We start from the raw sequence: 20,009 nt of genomic DNA on the forward strand, positions 1-20,009 counted from the left end.
GATGAGAAGAGAAAAAATCAGACTAATAGAGAGGAAGAAAGAAGAATATCAGAGAAAGAAAAAAAGGGGAAGATAGAGAGAATCGGTAGCCATGGTTTCAAAACCAAGAAAAAAAAAAACCTTCAAATTTCTGTTCTTCAAAATCTAAACTGAACTTCTCCATCGTTTACATGTCCAATATAAAGGAAAAAAATCAAACAATTAATGGAAACTACTTGAAAGGAAACTATTCTAAAATTAGAAGCTAGCTAATTTAAAAAGAAATTATTTCTAAAACAAAAGAAAATCAAATCAAAAGATATTGTTTTCTTTTTCTAAGTCCATCGTGCATCTGCATCAACTCTTCCGGTCTTAAAAGACATTGAGTTAGGTTATGCTTCCAAGATTCCCTTGTAAATCGCTCGCTGATGAGGTAGCACATATCTCAAAACAGAAGATGGGAACATAACACCAAGAGGAGGGAGAGTAGGTTGACGTGTCACTGGAGCTGGAGTAGGAGTCAGTAGACGACGTGGCATGTCTAATAATGCGTGTGGCCTTATTAAGTACATACGACCTCCTTGCTTCATCTTGATGGTGTTCCGTGCGCCATCATAGAGAATGTCTGCATGTCGTTGCCAATGTCGCCTTAGAAGAATGTCGCAGTGCGCCAATGGGGTGACCAAACAAGTGACATGGTACTGTAACGGTCCAAACTGTAAGTGTACCCGAACAACTGTAGTGGCCTCTTCTCGAGCTGTGGGTCCAAAATCTCGCATGTGAATCTTCTTGAAAAGCTGCTTCTATGGAAGGTTGTGTGCTCGAACAAACTCAGCATATATAAAATTTGTTTCTGCCCCTGTATCAACAACTGCATGAATATCAATAGGGTCGGAGCTATGCAAGAGAGTACCTTTATGTCTGAAGAGAGGAGCCTTATCAATTAGTCTATTCGAAAAAGGATGAAAGGCTAGCTGAATGAGCTTCTACATCCTCATCTTCATCATCGACAACTTCATTATCCTCGAGCGGATAAGAATATAAATGAGATTCATCTTCACTCTTCTCTGTCGGCTGCTTCTCTGCTACGTTCACAGAACGAGTCTTGTTGGGACACTTGTTGGAATAGTGACCCTTCTTGCCACAACTATGGCATATGATATTCTTCACCCCAACACTGTCCTTGTTGAACTCTGACCTTTTTTCTTCAACTCTGCAAGCTTCAAGCTTGAAGCTTCAAGCTTCAAGCTTCAAGCTTCTTTTCCCTCGTACGTGGTGGAGGTCTATTCAAGCTTCTTTTCCCTCGTACGTGGTGGAGGTCTATAAACTGAAGAAGTCTTGAGCATACCCTTCTAATAAATGGACTTCTCTTCAGCTGTCTTGGCATGAGCCATTGCCACATCAACAAACCTGAAATTAGTGTTAGCCAACTCAAGTTGAATCTCAGTACTTGATCCACTGATATATCGCATCACCCCGTTGCTGGTCTGTTTCCTGAAGTCGACACCTTGAAGACAATTTGTGGAATTTGAGGGTGTAGGAATCCACATCTTTGTTCCCTTGTTACAAGTTAAGTAATTTATGGAACATTACCTTTTCATAATTAAGAGGAATAAATTTTTCAGTCAGGATCTACTTCATGACCTCCCAATTGGTAACGGGTCCAAGTCTTCTGACAAACCTTGCATATAGTACATCATCCCACCATGAATATGCATACCTAATAAACTTGGTGATGATGAGTTCACACTTCTTCTCGTCTGAAAGAGACTCATACGCAAAAATTCTCTCCATTTTGGTAAGCCAGTCAAGAAATTCTTCAGATCCCTTTTCACTACTGAACTCGGGAACCTCAACTTTGATGCCATAATCTGTCAGAAAATTGCCAGGTAACATCCTGGGGAACAACTGGATCAAGTTGCTGCCTCTGAAGTGTATCTTCGATCCGTTAAGTGTTGAGCTAAGGAGATAATGTAGAGGATCCTTCTTCAGCTTGCTTGTCAGACCTCTTCATAAAGGCAGTCATCTCTTCCATAAACTTGTGAAACTTGGCTTCAGTCCTCTCAAGCCTAGCATCAGTATTCTGTTGGTTCTCGGCTAACTCGCGATACAATTTGTGCAACTCAGCATTGGTGTTGTGATCTGTCATGGTTAGAAAATTGCAAGAAAATTTACTCTGATACCACTTGATGCAGATCCAGATTCCAATGACTGAAATCGGATCGCTTAGGGCCCCAAAAATGACTAAAAATCACAAATTTAATGGTTGAGGGGTATTCTTGTAATTTCAAAAACAAGCAGGGCTTTAAAAGTAATTAGATGGCAGCTAGGTAGTTTTAGAACTGAAAATTAAACATAAGGGCTTTATTCTAGGATTTTAAAGAAAATAGGCTAAAAGAGTGTAAATAAAGGAATCATCATCTTCAACCTTAGGTAATGTTAGAGAACAAGTCGTTAGAAACGAAACCTCTTGCTGGCTTTGATCGGCAGAGCTCTCTCAATTGTAATCCAATCAAACCGAAACTTTGGGAGAGGGATCGGAACTCAGATTGCTCTTGATTATAACCAATATCAGTTCAGAAGGAGAAGCTACAACCTCGGGGAGGATCCTGCTACCTGAACCTACCGGAGGACTCAAATCTGAGTTCTGGTTTTTAGATGTTATATCCGCTGACTCGCAAAAGCTTGGGATGGAAGCTATTGCCCCAAGGGGAAGCACTTCTGCCCCAAATTTCAGGTTGATAGCTGCAGAAACGAAGGAGTTCGAACTCCTTCACTGGCTGCCAGTACCTCCTGGACTGAACCAGAAAAAAGAACAAGCAAACCAGAAAAGAAGAAGAATAATAGAAGAAAAAGAAAACAGGGGAAAAGAAGCAGATGAGAAGAGAAAAAATCAGACTAATAGAGAGGAAGAAAGAAGAATATCAAAGAAAGAAAAAAAGGGGAAGATAGAGAGAATCGGCAGCCATGGTTTCAAAACCAAGAAAAAAAAACCTTCAAATTTCTATTCTTTAAAATCTAAAACTGAACTTCTCCATCGTTTACATGTCCAATATAAAGGAAAAAAATCAAAGAATTAATGGAAACTACTTGAAAGGAAACTATTCTAAAATTAGAAGCTAGCTAATTTAAAAAGAAATTATTTCTAAAAGAAAAGAAAATCAAATCAAAACATATTGTTTTTTTTTTGAGTCCATCATGCATCTACATCAGGGGGAGAATGGGAAGAGAAATTGGTAGGCTCTCTTAGACTAGGCATCTTACCCAAGGCCTCTCACCTTACTCCATCTCACAGGGATCTCTTGCACAAATTTTTTTTTTTTCATTCATAGATTTGTTAGGGAAGTGCTAACAATGCATTACAATTTATAGTTCTTGGGTAAGCACACAAAAACAAAAGTTTAAATTTGAAGTGAAAGTCTAAGACTTAATCTCCAAGTAATTACATTGTCCAACTTGTAGACAAACTAAAAGAAAAAAAAAAAAAGAATCAAAATAAGCATTGACTAAAAATTACACAGAAATAGAAATTCAAACTAAAATAGCAACTATTATCCCGATCGAATCTCCTACATATGGGCCCACACCATTGTTTATGTGAACAGTAAATTCTTTTTCTTCTGAATTTTATTTTACTCCCGTTCTTTATGCTTTGATCTACATCACAAAAATCAACCTTGAATGAATATGTTCGATTAAATACATTGATTTTATTTTTCTGTTTTGTGTTAGCTTTACTAGATCTTTTCAAAATTTAATCTAGGATTTTCCTCCCTCGTTGAGTTGTTTGTTTTTTACATCACCAAGTTTCTTCTGAAAACTGGAAATACCAACTTTATTTCTCTATCATAAAAAAGATGCCTTTTAATTTTTTCTCCTCATTGTTTGTTCTCTGACCTAAGGTTAATTGGTGTTATTTTTGCTTCCATTTCGTTTTGGATTTTTTCCCTTTTATTTTCTCTGCTAGAGAAAGTAATTGATTTTAAAGTTTCATATTTTCCTTTTTTAATAGGATAGTTATATGATTGACTCTGATGTATGGTGCAAAATGTTGGGTTGTAAAGAAACATTGTTTAGATAAACTCAGTGTAGTGGAAATGAGGATGTTGAAATAGATAAGTGGCAAAACTAGGATGGATAAAATAAGGGATCATATTAGAGTTGATTTGGGAGTAGCTCCAATAGTCTAATTCATGATAAGCTATGCGAAACTCATTTGAGGTGGTATGGCAATGTTCAACGGAGGTCTTTGGATGCTTTAGTATGGAGGAGTGATTTGATTCAGACTGAAGGAACTAAGAGATCCAGGGACAGACCTAGAATGACCCCAGGAGAAGTGGTGATAAAAGACATGCATAGATTAGGCCTTTTATCAAAGTATCAAGTATGACTTTGTATAGAGCTGATTGGAGGGCGCAAGGATCCATGTAGCCGACCCCATTTAGTTGAGATAAGGTTGAGTTGTATGATTTTCCCTTCTTTTTTTTTTCCTTAGTTGTCTAGGGCTCTCCTGCTCTTGATGAGAATTTTTGTTATTTCGCCAGTAGACAAGCCTGCTGCGGTTATGTTGCATTATTGCAACATGTTGGTCATAAGTTCAAAACTTAGAAACATCATCCTTTTACAAAGCAGGGGTAAGGCTTCATACATTTGCTCCTCCTAGACCCTGCAGTAGGGGATCCTTTCTCTTCTTTTTTTTTTGTTGTTATTTCTCTATAGATGTATACGAAAGGTTGGACTCACTGATGCTAAAGATGCCTTGAGAAAGATGAAAATAGGAAAGACATCAAACCCTGATGAGGTCCCTATAGAAGTGTGGAAGAACTTAGGACTATGTGGGGTGTCTTGGTTAACCAACATTTTTAACAAAATTTTGCACATAAGGAAAATCCTAGATGATTGGAGGAGAAGCACTGTAGTCCCATTCTACAAAAATAAAGGTGATCCAGAGTTTCAATAAATATAGTGTCATAAAATAATGAGTTATACTATGAAATTTTGGGAGTAGGTTATTAAAGCTCACTTGAGAAAAGAAACTACTATCTCGGATAGCCAATTTGGTATTGTGCCAGGTAGATCCAAAACAGAAGCAATTTACTTACTCAGGAGGCTCATGGAGAGTCATAGAGCCTATAAGAATGGTTTCCGTATGGTCTTTATTGACCTAGAAAAAATCCTATGAAAGAGTCCCCAGACAGCTAATCTGGCATGTACTAAAAAAGAGAGGGGTATCAAGTAAATATCTTGATATAATTAAGGATATGTATGAGGACACGGTGACTAGTGTGAGAACCGTGAGAGGGTAAAGGAGTGAATTCCCATTTGCAATTGGGTTACAACAAGGATTTGCTTTAAGTCCTTATTTGTTTGCTCTTATCATGGATGATTTAACCAGGAATATTTTTAAGATGAGGTTCCGTGGTGCTGGTGCATGCTCTTTGTCAATGATATTGTTTTGGTGGATGAGACAAAAGTTGGGATGAACGCTAAGCTTGAGCTATAAAGATCAATCTTGGAATCAAGAGGCTTTAAGATAAGTAGAACAAAGATAGAGTATATAATCTGTAACTTTAGTCACACTACGATGGATAATGAAGTGGTGAAGATTGAGGAGACAGAGGTACCACAATGTGATCAATTTAGGTATCTTTGGTCAATCATAAATAAAGGAGACATAGAGGATGAGGTTTCAGAGGATTAAAGTGGGATGGATGAAGTAGAGAGGTGCGTCCAGAGTGTTGTGTGACCGACATATTCCTTTAAAGCTTAAAAGAAAGTTCTATGGATCAGTCGTTAGACTGGCTATGATGTACAGTGCAGGATGTTGGGCAGTTAAGAAGTGTGATATTGATAAGCTATATGTAGGAGACTGTAGGATGTTGAAATGGATGTCCAGCAAAACTAGGAAGGATAAAGTGAGGAATGACCATATTAGGGCCGAGAGGTGGTATGACCATGTTTAATACAAACCTGGGGATGTACCAGTAAGGAGGAGTGATCAAATTCAGATTGAATGAGCTAAAAGAGCTACGGGTAGACCTAAAATGACCATAGAAGAAGTTGTGAGGAAAGACATGTATAGTTTAGGTCTTGTCCCAAGTATGACCTCGGATAGATCTGATTAAAGGACAAGAATCCATGTAGGCGACCCCACCTAGGTGACTCTTTTCATTTTTTTATGTTGTGTTCTTTTCATTTTATGTCTGCTTTCTGTTTGCTGTCTTTTTTTGGATCGATGTAGCCGACCCCATTCAGTTGGGAAAAGGTTGAGATGTTGTTATTGTCTTGTTTCTTCTTCCTCTTTTTTCTGTTTATTGATTGCATATGGATCTCGTCACTTTGTACTTATATTGTTTTGGTGTCTTAAGAACTAGCGTATAGCCTATAAACAATAGTTACATTTTAAAATTTATTGTTGGACCTCCACAAATTTATTTCATGGTCGTTACCTCAGAAGGGAGTTTAAAAATGGAAGACATTAAAGCTGTTGATACAGATAATTGTTTTACCAATAGAGAGAAACTGTGCATTAATTCCCTATCTGTTCTTGCTGTTGGTGTATGATGTCTTGTATTCCGTCGTAGTTTAATCCAGGGAATACTGGTGCAGCACCTAGACAGGCAGGATTAGGATACTTTCCGGATTAGGGTTTTTTTCGCTATATATTTGTAGTGAGGGTTTCTTTCTCTGTAATGCAAGCAATACTGAGAGGTGTGAGGACGAGCGTTGTAACCCTATTCTCCATTGATAGTGAAGCAGAATCTCATCTCACCGGGGACGTAGACAACCCTGCCGAACCTCGTAAAATCCGTGTGCATTGTTTGTTTTGTTTTTCCATTACCTTCTGCATCGTTTTAGGGTTGCGTTTCTATACTTGCTGCAGTCAAGAATTTGTATATATATTTTTTTTCTTGTTAGATATTTCATGACCCACACCCTATTGAGGATTTTATTATATTTATTTTTTCAATGCAGATAATTTTAACTCATGAACATGCTGATGCAGTTCTTGGTCTGGATGATATACGTGCGGTACAACCATTTAGTCCTATGAATGACATTGATCCTACTCCAATTTACCTTACTCAGTTTTCTATGGGCAGGTACCTGACGTTCCTACTTGGATATAGATATCAATTTGTTCTAATTCCATTATTCTGTTCATTTCCTGTTAAAATTTTTGCATCCAATCATAGTTGTCAAGGAGATCCAAGGCAGTGGTCAATGACTCAATGGTCATGCATCTCATTGTAACAAAACTCTATACACAAGCCAATAAAACAGTAAGAAAAAGAATCAACTATATTTAACATTAAAAAATAAGAAAAACTAGACCCACACAATGCGTCCACCCAGGTCACATGGTGGGTGAAGGTGTCAAAAGTGGCACCTAGGCAACACCTAGGTGAAAAAAGACGGGTGCCTTTCGTGCATAGAGAAATGCCATGATTTGCATTCTCTTGTTAGTTAATGCCTCTGATGTAAGATCGGTCACAGATGTAACCAACCCCAGTAGATGATCATGAAAGACTCCAACAATCACTAACAAACAGGTTTCAGATCGATACAATAAATTCTGGAATTTAAACGAAACCCTAAGTTAGATCAAAACTTTGACAATCCATAATTCACACAATAGGTATCCATTGGGGCTGAAATTTGGACTGAATGGAGATCTTGTATGGCTAAACAAACCATCAAAATCTGGTCATTTTTCGGCAGCTGAATTGAAAGATATACTGTTTGCAAGAAAGGAAACTTTTGGACAACTTCAAGAACCGGAGAAGGAAGCTTCTGATGATCCTCAAAATTGGAGTGAAGATTCTTTGTATGATGCCTAACTGTCCTTCACAAGTTGTCCAACTGTTGTTTAAATCTGGACTTCTGGTGTTTCTTGATGTAGGTCACAGATTAGGAAACAAAGGGGAGATTTCCTGTAGAACACAAACCAGCCCAAGAAAAGGGCTCAAAGATGGATCCAATAGACTGGTAATATGCTGTCGACGTACTATTGGTTTGGAAAATAGCAAAGCCCCCTATTTGACCATTTCAAGTTTGCTTCTTTGATTTAATCAGGATTTTGTTCAAGTTATCTTTTCATGCTTTCAATGATACTTTTCTCTGTATGCTAGTAAAATGAGAAGTGGTCCTATAAGTTACGATGTGATATTATACAACAACTCAGCCTTATTCCAACTAAATGCGGTTGGCTACATGGGTCCTTGCCCTCCAATCAACTCTATTCGAGGTCATACTTGATACAAGGCCTAAACTATGCATGTCTTTCCTCACCACTTCTCATAGGGTTATTTCTGGTTTTCCCCTGGCTCTTTTAGTTTCTTCTATATGAATCAAATCACTCCTCTGTATTGGATCATTCAAATTCCTTTGTTGAACATGACTATGTCACTTCAAACAACTTTCTCGTAGCTTATCATGTATGATGTATTAGAGTTACTCCCAAATCAGCTCTAATATAAATATATAATCATTCCTTGTTGGCTCATTATACCGCTCATAGTTTTGCCACACATCCATCTCAACATCCCTAGGTCCACTACACTGAGTTTATCTACATGATGCTTCTTAACTGCTCAACATTTGCATTATACATCGTAGTCGGTCATACGATTGTCTTATAAGTCCCACTTTCCTTGTTTGACCACTTTACTAGTAAATGGTTTCAAGGTATTTCGTTTTAAGCTCCACCACATTATCCTAGGGCAAATAAGCTCACTTTCTTACGATTCTCTGTAATGAGGTACATATCTATAACCACTAATCTATGTTGTATGGTTAGGCTCTCCAATTGCCGACGTAATGCACCAAACCTTATCCTTAATCCGGGTTTGGGACCGGCATCAAACACTGGTGGAGTTAATTATCTATCCTCTATTTTGTATCCTCATTTTGACATTGTATATTATGTCGGAACAGTGTTGCAGTAAAATTCCCATACTTGGTCCAGAAAAAACTTAAAGAAGGCCAAGAAATTAGGCGGGTTGCGCAGCTTGACTGGAAAATAATTGAGGGTGACTGTGACAAGCCATTTGTTGCCTCAGGCCTACAGTTTGTTCCTTTGCCAGTTACTTGCTCCAATTCTGTCTCTCTATTTTGATGTTTAATAGTTGTTTTTCCATGCTTTGGTGTCTAACTGGTTATTTTCAATGCAGGTGATGCATGGAGAAGATTATGTTTCCTTGGGTTTTCTTTTTGGTGAAAAATATAGAGTAGCATATATATCTGATGTTTCACGTTTTCCTCCAAGTACTGAATACGGTAAGTCTGCTTTAGATTCTCTGGCTTTTCTTGTCTCTTTAGTTTATGCCTCTCTTGATTCTCCATGTGCATGTGAAAAGTAAATATATAGGCCAAAAAGATAATCAGCCAATAACTAATCAGTACGCATGATGCAGAACTATGGAGCTAGGTGTTATATTCAGAGGGTTGATGAGGAAAGTTATCCACGTATAATACTAACTTAATTTGACCATCTCTTTCAGAGTATTCATTCTGTCAGAAGATTACTAGCAGGTTGAAAAAAAAAAAAAAAAATCCTATGATGATCTATTCAATAAAAAAATTATTCTCTTCTTCTTTGGCACTGTGGACTGTACAATCTCTTTTATATTATTTATTTTTTTTTGTATGTAGCAGCTCAAAGTTGCCAACGCGTCCAGCTCTTCGCCCTGGGGCCTAGGCGACATTCCGCCATATTGCAAGTAAATGTTTTTTATATATTTGTTATTTCATTTACTTAAGATATTATTCATAAATAAGCAAATATCCCCTATTTGAATCCAATAAAAATAGTTTAAAAATCAAATTCCAAAAGGATAAAAAGTCAACCCCCCAGTCCAAGAAGAAAAACTGGATTTGGGTTATAGGGGCGATTTTCAACTTTTAAATGTTGGAGTTTTTCTCAATTATGAAAATTTTATAAATTCTATCATGTTAAAACATTGCTAGAAACCAAAAGTCCGGTAAAATAATTTTTTGTTTTGATATCCATAAAATTATTTTCATTCAGGCGATTTTAACAGCATTCGCGCACTTAAAAATAAGTTTGACCGGAGTATAACTTTGTCATTACAACTTAGATTTAAGTAATCTTAGACTTGTTGGAAAGTTGATTTTATATTATAACTGATACAAAAAGTCTCATGTAAAAATAATATCATTTGACCAGTCAAACTTGTCATAGAACCAGAGTATTTCTCTAAATTTTGATTTTTTATAACTTAATATGACTTAATGTTAATTTTTTATGATTTAATATGGCTAAATGTTGATTTTTAATGACTTGATGTTGCTTAATCTTGATTTTTTATGATACAAGGTATATATAGCTTACTAAATAATGTTAGAAAATAGGAAAAATAAAAAATAACAATTGGTCGCCTTGTTCGCCTCAAGGGGTGCGCCTTATCGTCTAAGCGCTTAGATAACCCTCTGCCGCCTTGGTTCGCCTTGGCGCCGTGCCAACTATGTAGCAGCTTGGCTGTTGAAGATCTGATATATTCTTACAAATCCTGTATCAACAAACAAAGCTTTGTAATGAAGCAAGCTTGCATCTTGATCCATGAATAATTTATCTTAGTACATCAAATATATATGTACTCGGGACATTTTCGTAAATAATTGGCTATCTGATGCAAACATTTGCAGGAATTCTACTGCTATTGTTGTGGTTTATTTGATTTTATTATTCTTTCCTAATTTTTTGATAAAATAGGATAAAAACAATACCAAACAGTGTTCTTTTCTATCCAAAATTTGTTCTATACATCCCCCTTCCACTAACTTATTTCGTTGTATGATGCGGTTCATTGTATTTCTATTGTGTTTTGGTGTTTCATGTATTAAAAAAGGCCGTTACCCAGTGCTCAAAGGCTTCCCGCAATTAAGTAGGCTTCTGGGAGGGTATATAGGTAGACAACCTTAAACCCCTTTACGGAGAGGTTGGTTCCCAAGACTCGAACCCGTACCACTGTGCAAGCGGAAAGAGCCCTTTGCCATGCTCCAAGCAACAACCCCTTGGTGTTTCATGTATTCTTCCCCGGAATCCAGTTCCTCTAATTGCTTGTATTTGTGTAACATAGTCCTGTTTGTTTTACACTCCAAAACTATGCTGAAACTCGGTGCATATGCATCGAGTAACATGATGGTTTTTACTCAATAGTTCTGCCTATTAAGTATCCTTAATTTGGATGAGAGGACTTTAATGTGATAGCATTAGTAAAACACTAAAACTTAAGATTTTCATATAGCGAATATAGAATCACTTTTTACATCTTGAGTTTGTTCATCATCAAATGACTTGCATGCTTTGGTTATTTTCAGTAAGACCAAGTTTTAGACAGTGGGATTGCGTGCTTCACCCATTTAACCTAATCTTGATGAATCCTTCATTGCTTATTTAAAAAATTCATTTCACAGTAGCTTTGGATATGGTTTCTATTTGTCACTCAAATTGTTTAGTGGTAATAGTTCATTGGTAAGGTTGGATACTAAGTTAGTGTTTTGTTAGGTGATGTTTGGGATGCATTCTCATTGTGTGTTCCTGGAACGACCAAAACACTATTTGGGTCAGTTACATTTTAACAGTATGGGTGACTGATGTGTGTCTGTTTATGCATGTTATGTTGGCATATAGGACTTTAAGTGATGTTTCCCTGGTACTTTACTAATACAACTCTTCTTCGTAGTGTTTCTTAAGACATTTTTTTTGGTTCTGCAGTTATTTCAAAGTCTGGAGCTGGACAGCTGGATCTTCTTATCCTGGATACTAATACTCTATACAAGGTCAGTTTTAGGTTATAATGTGGTTTGGAGAAGCTACTGGTTCTGTTACTTTTTTAAGTATTTTGTCTTTGAAACCTGTAAAGGTGTACTTTCTTTATGTTTCTTGACACAGGATTCCTGTCCATTGTCACAGACACTGGGACTGCAATAAAACAATACAACAACAACAATAACAACCATAACCTTATCCCAACTTGATGGGGTCGGCTACAAGGATCTGATAAGGTCAAAAAAAAAAAAAAAAAAAAAAAAAAAAAAAAAAAAATAAAAATAAAAAGGGAAAAAAAAGAAGCTAAAGCAGTTGTCAAAGCAGCATCCTTGGAACATCCCCTATATGGGGTCGACTACACGGGTCCTTGTCCTCCACTTACCTCTATCTGCGGTCATACTAGGATCGATCCCTACCAGCTGCATATCTTTTCTTACCACTTCGTCAATGGTCAATTTAGGTCTGCCTCTCCTTCTAGCTCCATGTAATTGAAACTGGTCACACTTCCTTACTGGGGCATCCATGGGTCTCCGTTGAACATGCTCATACCACCTCAATCGGTTCTTGTGGAGCTTGTCCTAGATTGGAGCCACCCCTAACTTTTTTCTAATACAATCATTCCTTACTCTGTCTCTCCGGGTCTTTTCGCACATCCCTCTCAACATCCTCATCTCTGCTACACCCAATTTATTCAAATTACTCTTCTTGATTGCCCAACACTCCGCCCCAACACCCAATTTTATTACTGCAATAAAACAATATCTAACCCAAAAATATATCTATAATCACTTTGAGAAGGAAATCCTAATCCGCTATTTATGTAATACGAATAGTTGATTAAAGTGCTAGGAAGATGGATGCAATATTGCAATGCTTTTTAAAATTCAATCCGTCTAGAGAAAAAGCCATAGAATTTTCAGAACTCCACTTCTTCTGAGATGTCAGGTAGCCAGAGTAGCCAAGGCAATCTATTGAAAGGAAGCAAGAATGAGGACCACATCAGGTAATTACTCACATTGAACTTGATGGAGCATGTAGGGAAGGTGGGAAAGTCTCCATGAGAACCACGACTTCCAGTCTCTGCTGTAGTAGATATGGTTGAATCCTCAGACATGGCTGCTGATCACTTGTGAAACCAAAAAAAACTCAACTTAAAACTTCAAAGCATTCGAAGCTGACAGATTTGAAACCTAAGTAGATTTCTTTATATCATCATGAAACACCAAAGAAAGGGAGGAAAAGGCCCTTGGTGGGACAAGGACTCACCACCGAGGGTGGTCCACGAAAAAAAGGTGAGGTCGAGTGAGAGGGAGTCTCAACTGAGAGGGAGAAGAAGAGAAGATAGGAGAGAAAGAGGAAAAAGGTGAGAAAGGAGAAGGCAACTAGAGTCGCAAGGGAGAGAGGGAGTCGAGTCGCATATGGGAGGAGATCGAGAGAGAGTGAAGTCAATAGGTGGTGGAGGGCGGAAGTGCTATGGTGGTGGTGGCGGCTCTAGGGTTCAGATCCCAACATGGATCTCAGCTATAATTCCATGATGGAATTGAGGAATAAGACTTGTGTCAATTAGACACAAGCCCAGCTTTATTTATAAAAAAAAAAATTATGAGTAATTGAGTACAAAGACAAGATTATCCTTATACCCATATAACAACACCATCAATGTGGTGGCCCACTAATTGAAACTGCAATGCCAGAGACATACCTGCCTATGTGGTGTTGGTACCTCAGAAAGAAACAGTATTCTTGTTCCACAGACTAAATTTGGGGTCATTCAGTAAAGGTGTTGTCTAAATAACACCTCTATAGGTGTTGTTAGAACATGTAACCTTTTTCAGGTTGCCTCTTGTCGTATTCGTGACTTGTGTCTTTTTCAAGAGTTGTCATTATGTAGCACATTTTTTTGGTACATAAGTTAAATGACAAATTTTGCCCTCACTTATAATGAAAAAAGGGTGTGTTCAACTAAGAGGGCAAAATAATAAGGTTTATATGACACCTTATGATGTGGATCCGGATTCCAAGGACAGAATCGGATCACTTATGAGCCCACAATTAACAAATAATTCGATTTAAAACAAACCAGTGGCAGTAATGCAATTTGTGGCACAACTTAGAACCCTTTTTAGGATGAAATAGCTGAATGGGACAAATCTGGAATTAATCCCAAAGAAAACTCAATTCTGGAAATTTATTTGGTGTTTCTAATAAAGAGTGGCAGAATTGTAATCATCAGTCACCAAGCTATTAAATGGAAACAAAGAATAACATGAGATGAGGGAGGGGTATTCTAGAATTTGGAATAAAGAAACTCAAAGGGAATTAAAAAGTAAAGGCAGGGGTATAAATGGAAAACAGAAGTTAGATGAGAAAAAAATAACTCACAATAGAACTAGGTCTTCTTCCTTGGGACATAACAGAGGAGGCGATGGGGAGTAACTTCAATTCGATGGAGCTGAGCTAACAGGTCTCAGTCTGGCCTGAAATTTCAGGCGAAGCTTCTCAATAGGAGACTCTATCGATCCCACAAGATAACCCCTTGGATCTGCAGGCTGGGAGGCTGCGGGAAGAACCAGAAATAAAGCCAGGCAGTAGAACTTCTAGCAGTCCAGTTGCAGGCTTGGTTTCTCAACACAGAGGAGCTGTTATGACCTGAGTTTCAAAGAAGGTGAGTTGCCTAGTCACAGGTTACCCTCGACCCAAGCCTTAGGGTCACTCGCTGAGGGACCAATCTTCAGGGACAGATTGTTCAGTTCTGATAGGTATCGCCTAGAACAGAGTTAAAAGAAAACAGAAAAATAATGAAGATACGAGGGAGATAAAAGAAGAAAAAACAATGAAGTAGAGGAATGGATTTCAAAGAGAGAGAGAGTCAGGGAGGGGAAAACAAGTCACGGCAGCCATGGCTTTCATATCAAATCTTTATTCTTCAAAACTTCAAATCAATCTGTTACTAGTGTATTACATGGCTTATAAAAGAAAACTAAAGCAATAAAATTGGAAGTTCACTAAAATTGGAACTAAACTAATTGGCAACTGAAAATAAAAATTCAATATAAATAAAATACTACCAAACTAATTTTTAACTGAAAAAAGGAAAGTAAATCAAAACAGTTTTCTAAACCAAAAAGATTCCTTCCATCGCCCAACTGCATCACCTTAGTAAAAGATATCTATTCTACACTAACAGATTCCCTTCATATATTCCCTCCTTTCCATAATTTTCTTTTTGTAGACTTCACTAGTAGGAGAAGCTAGTGCCTTTGCTAGGGTTAAAATTTTTGAATTTAGGTCGAGTTTCAACCCTTACCGAAATTGAAATGTGTCAGTGAAATGGCCAAAATCCCATCGAATTATGGTCCATTTTGGTGAAAAAATAAAATAGCCATTTCGGCACCCAAAAAGTGAACTTTGTCCTAAAACTTCAAGGGTTGCCTATTCAAGCATCATTACACATGTTTGAATCATTAGATTGTTGAGGGGGGGGGGACCCAAAGTGGTAGTTTGGCTTTGAACCCTAGGTTGCTATTGTATACCATAGCCTACTATATCCTTTTCCTTATATAACATATTCTAAACATAATCTAGTCCTAGAATACACAATATTCAATAAAAACAATTGAAATATGATCTAGTCCTAGAACACACAACATTCGATAAAAACAATTGAAATATGCATTAGAAATGAAAAACTAGAAGCAAAATGAGCTTTATTGTTTGGTGGGATCTCTCCAACTGCCTCCCAACACAGCCTTTCTTCATCCACAGTCAGATTGTTGTCAACCCTTTTTTCTGTCTATGCTGGAGTGCTTTGGAAGATATTATCTCTTTTTTGCTTCCCCCTCTCCTCTTCTATTTCAAAAGGAGTGCTAGCAAAAAGCTAGCTCAGAAGTTGAAGTGTACTTTTTCCCAAAGAGAATGGATTTGGGTGGACATGTCCTTAGCGGGTTCAATGATTTATGATATTGTGGGTAAGCTTGCTTTTAATGTCGTTGTCAACCTGATGGGGGGCCTTAGGGAAGAAAGGGAATGGCAAGGTAAAGAAAGGGAAGGAGGGGAATCACAGAATTAGACATTGCACAAATCCAACCAATTTCATTCAATAGTCAAACTCACTCTCCATGTCCATTGATTACAACCAATATATAGAAAAGTAAGACATTAAATTAGAAACTCTACTAACATAGCATCTAACCTAAACTAGGAAGCAACCATAAAAGGAAACTAATGCAAGGAAATAAATCTTAAATCCTACATTCAAATCTGGAAATAAAAGACATGAAATAAAAGACAAAATAAGTTAACTCCAACCCTTGTTGGACCAAAACCTTGGGCTGGACCGGTTCTTCTTAGATCTTGGCTTCCAAAGCCAATCATGCTGGTTCAACCAGGTAAGTGCAGTTGTATCTGCATCACAACCAGATTTGGATGGAGCGAAACATCGGGAAATGGTCCTCTAGCTCCAAATCTTTTCAGCAGATTTGGGACTCCATTTCATTCGACATCAGAAGTAAGTTATATTCAATCGCCTCTCATTGTTCCGAATCCCCAAGGAACATGCATATTTCTGTGTCCTAGGGATTACCTCCCTCGTTTCCGAACTGACTGAAATGATACGAAATTTCAGTCATTTCCACAAAACATTTTGCCAAAATCTAGCACTTTAAATTCTCATATTAGATCATTTCGGTACATGTCAAAACCAAAACATTTTGCTAAAATTTTGACATTTCAGTCAAATTCCAAACCATGGCCTTTCCCCCTCCCCCAATATAAGTTTCTAAAAGAATACAATTTTTTTTTGGAGTTATTACTTATCTATCCAAGAGGTGAACCTCTTTATCAATATCTTGATTCTTTTAATTACCAATCCCTTTCTAGCTGAAAACTAAAGTCACTTGAGGTCCTCTTGTATGAAATAAGTATCATTTTCATCTTGCTTGATAAACTCTTTCTTGTGTTAATTATGTTCTCTTGATAATTTTCCTTTTCAATTGTAACTTGTGCAGAAAGTATCACGCAGCGTGCACTTTTGTTTGCCTCAGGTTCGATACTCCAATTTGTTTGAAAACCTAGACTTGTCGTGAAGTTTTCTTGTTCTTGTTCGAAAGGTGTTCTATTATGTTTTGCTGCTCACTTTGCAACTTTAAGAGTGACAAGTTCCCCTTTCAGACTCTCGATGCAGTAAAGAGGATATGCCCAAAACGGGCTCTATTAGTTGGAATGTCCCATGAATTTGATCACCAAAAAGACAATGAAGCCCTTATGGAGTGGTCTAGAAGGTACGAATATAAAAGCTCCTTCAACTAAATGATCGCAACCTCTTTGATCAACTTTGAATGAAGTTACTATAAGCAAATGGTCAAACTGGGAAGGGCAGTTACCTGGACCCATCGGTTCTTTTATATACAATCCAGTTCAAAAACTGTACGACTTGGTTGACCCGATGTTGTTCAGATCCCTATAACAGAAAAGAAGAAAATAAATTGAAACGAAAAAAAAAAAAATTCCATTGCTGTTAGAAGGCACTGCAGCCGACAGCCATTGCATGCAGAGAATTGAACCTGATGGAGGTACAGAAAACTTGTTTTAAGACTTGTGTTAAGGATTTTGTCTTAAACGAATCTTATTTAGATTTGAATAAACGTCTCCAATGTTACTTAGTTCTCTGGATGAGCACCATCAGGTGAAATGCTTTTGGTCTCTTTTATCTTCCATATGGGAGCTTGTTTGCTGCTCAATTTGTGGACGATGGCCCACTTCATCCTCAACTCTGTAGGTAGTTCTAGCACAAAATTATTACACCATGTGGCACAATCAACATGTCAATTTTGGTTAAGGTTTAGATGGCTGGAGCATATGATTGAGTTTGGCTTCAGATTTGGCAGATGAAAAATGCATGGTGTGCCTGTCTATTCAACCCAGCTCTTCACTGAGTTAACAGCTCAAAATACAAGGGAGAAAAAATCCACTATGTGGTGAGCTAGTTGAGATTGGCCATGAAATTTGAGATGCATAAGATTCAGTGGATATTCTGTCTATTAACAATTGGATTGGGCAAATCAGCCTGTATATGGCATAAATAGTTTTCTAGTAGTCACCCACATAGAGATCTCTCTCCAGGGTTGCTAAGCCTTTTGTTTCTGTTTTACTTCTTGTCATATATAATGGCAGAGTTTACTTTAACAGAGGATATAGCCCTTAGTAGGCTCAAAGGCGGAATTGGATTCATGTTGCTAACAACAAATAATAGAGGGGAACTTGGGTGGTCATAGTTTGTTAAATACATGGAATTGTTATATAAGGTTGCTTGCTTCATTGCCCATCCGCACATCATAGGTGACTGAGCATGACTTGGTCCTGCCAATTGTTTAGAAGTCCAAATGAAGCTGGATATGTATATCTAGCCAGCTCGTAATTGGGTTAGAGAAGCTGAAACCAAATATGAGGCTTATTTCCTTCTTTTTTTTTTGTTGTCTAAGCTGCCTATCAATGCTGATAACTGAATTTCATTTTATCTTTCTGCATTTAGAGAAGGAATCCTTGTTCAGCTTGCTCAAGATGGCCTAAGGATCCCGATAGAACTGTAATGAAGTAAGTTTATCGTACTCCAAATTATCATATTATCTTGCTCTTTGTTAGAAGGCTGTATTTTTCTAAAGGAGTTGGAATTTCAATTGAAAGAACTTTAATTCCAGAAATGTTGATGTAATTATAATATTCACATTTAAGATCCCATGTAGAATGATTTGAATTGACCTTATTTTCATGTCAAGATATTATTTTACCAGGTTATTGATAATTATTGTCATTTTTGTAATAATGATGATCTTTTATTGCTTTTACTTTATTAATATTGAGGAGCCAGTTCTGTGGGTGGACCACCTGGTGAAGCTTGGCTGGGTGGATCTAATTCTTCCCCTGTTGCAGCTTTACTTGGTGCTCAAAGTCAGCACAAATATGGTAAAACTTTACTCATTTGATTGGTTTTCACATGGTCATGTGGTCCTGTGCCTAGACACATTGGGCGGGAATGATGCTCTCATCCCTATGAAATATAAAAAATCATCCCCTATTGATGCCCATGTGTGTCTCTTCATTGAGCCAGCATTGGCACAAGGCCACATGACTGGGGAGCATTCTTTTCCTAAACTTCACATGATTTTTTATCTGAATAGCCCAATCGCGTGGGGCTCGGCTGCTCTTAAATCATTTGGATACAACTGAATCATTCACGTGTCAAAATTAAATGTAAAATTTTGATTATCAAAAAAAAAAAAAAATGAAAATAACGCAATACATGGTGAACCATCAAAATGAACAAAGGCCTAATAATAATACGAGTTAATTGGTCAATGTTGGTCCAACCTGATTAAGCCAATAGACAAATCGGATTTAGAATATAGACAAAAAATGACTAAACAAACAAAGTAAAGACAGATAATCAAGTGACCAATTGTTAAGTGGTATTGGTCTTGGCTTGGAGGATCATTTTTTTTTTAGGTAATTATCCCTTTTTTTCCTATTCATCAAAGGTGTAGGACCAGTTAAAGCTCGATTGTAATTGACTGGACCCACCGGTTTGACACTCTTGGCATGAGATTTGTACGTGAAGAATAGAATGATATATTATTTAGGCATCGTTTGACAATATTTTGTTTTTGTTGTTTCGGCATTTTTTTATTCCTAGAAACGGATAAATAATCTAAAAAACGTTTGATAAAATTGTTCCGTTTTATCATTTTCTAGAAACATAAATCAAAATTTCTATCTATTTACAATTCTAGAAACGACTTTGACGAAACAATTCGTTGTTTCTAGAAACAAATTTGAAAGGAAAAAAAAAAAAAAGGTTGTGCTCGATAAATCTTTCAACTATTTAAACCTAAAAGAAGCAACTGAATCCTCTCTCCCTTTTGGGCATCCAATGATACTATTGGGTTTTTTAGTGTCATTATGTCTGCAAAAAAAAACGTTTCAAGAAACAAGTTTATCAAACACCAAGGGCCCGTTTGATAACATTTCTGCCGTTTCTGTTTCAAGAAACGGTAGAAACATAAATTTTAGTTTCTAGAAACAGAAACAAAATTGAAGGTGTTTGATAAGTCATGTTTTTAAAAGTTGATGGTAACTAGTGAAAGAATTGCCATAAGTCGTTTCCAAAAACGGTGAAACAAGCAACTTGTTTCGCCTGGGTCGTTTCTTGAACCATAAATAAGTAAAAATTTATATTTCTATT

General features: G+C 37.1%; 1 protein-coding gene across 1 annotated transcript; it reads left to right on the forward strand.

Annotated features, from left to right (window-relative positions):
* The first annotated feature begins 6,924 nt into the window (after window positions 1-6,924).
* On the forward strand, window positions 6,925-18,581 carry LOC122064108 (putative hydrolase C777.06c). Its single transcript, XM_042627824.1, has 7 exons — window positions 6,925-7,082; window positions 8,917-9,064; window positions 9,153-9,258; window positions 11,720-11,784; window positions 16,780-16,815; window positions 16,943-17,052; window positions 18,303-18,581. The coding sequence occupies exons 1-7, from the start codon at window positions 6,949-6,951 to the stop codon at window positions 18,358-18,360; spliced, it is 657 nt and encodes a 218-aa protein (XP_042483758.1). The 5' UTR covers window positions 6,925-6,948; the 3' UTR covers window positions 18,361-18,581.
* Window positions 18,582-20,009: the final 1,428 nt, after the last annotated feature.

Source organism: Macadamia integrifolia, unplaced genomic scaffold (genome assembly GCF_013358625.1).
Source record: "Macadamia integrifolia cultivar HAES 741 unplaced genomic scaffold, SCU_Mint_v3 scaffold1525, whole genome shotgun sequence".
Taxonomy (NCBI): domain Eukaryota; kingdom Viridiplantae; phylum Streptophyta; class Magnoliopsida; order Proteales; family Proteaceae; genus Macadamia; species Macadamia integrifolia.

What these genes read in the sequence shown, in the direction of transcription:
- LOC122064108 (XM_042627824.1), top strand. Translation starts at nt 6,949, where the DNA reads ATGCAGATAATTTTAACTCATGAACATGCTGATGCAGTTCTTGGTCTG. An exon ending in ACTCAGTTTTCTATGGGCAG is followed by an intron (nt 7,083 to 8,916) that starts GTACCTGACGTT and finishes ATGTCGGAACAG; the next exon opens with TGTTGCAGTAAAATTCCCAT. An exon ending in CTTATGGAGTGGTCTAGAAG is followed by an intron (nt 17,053 to 18,302) that starts GTACGAATATAA and finishes TTCTGCATTTAG; the next exon opens with AGAAGGAATCCTTGTTCAGC.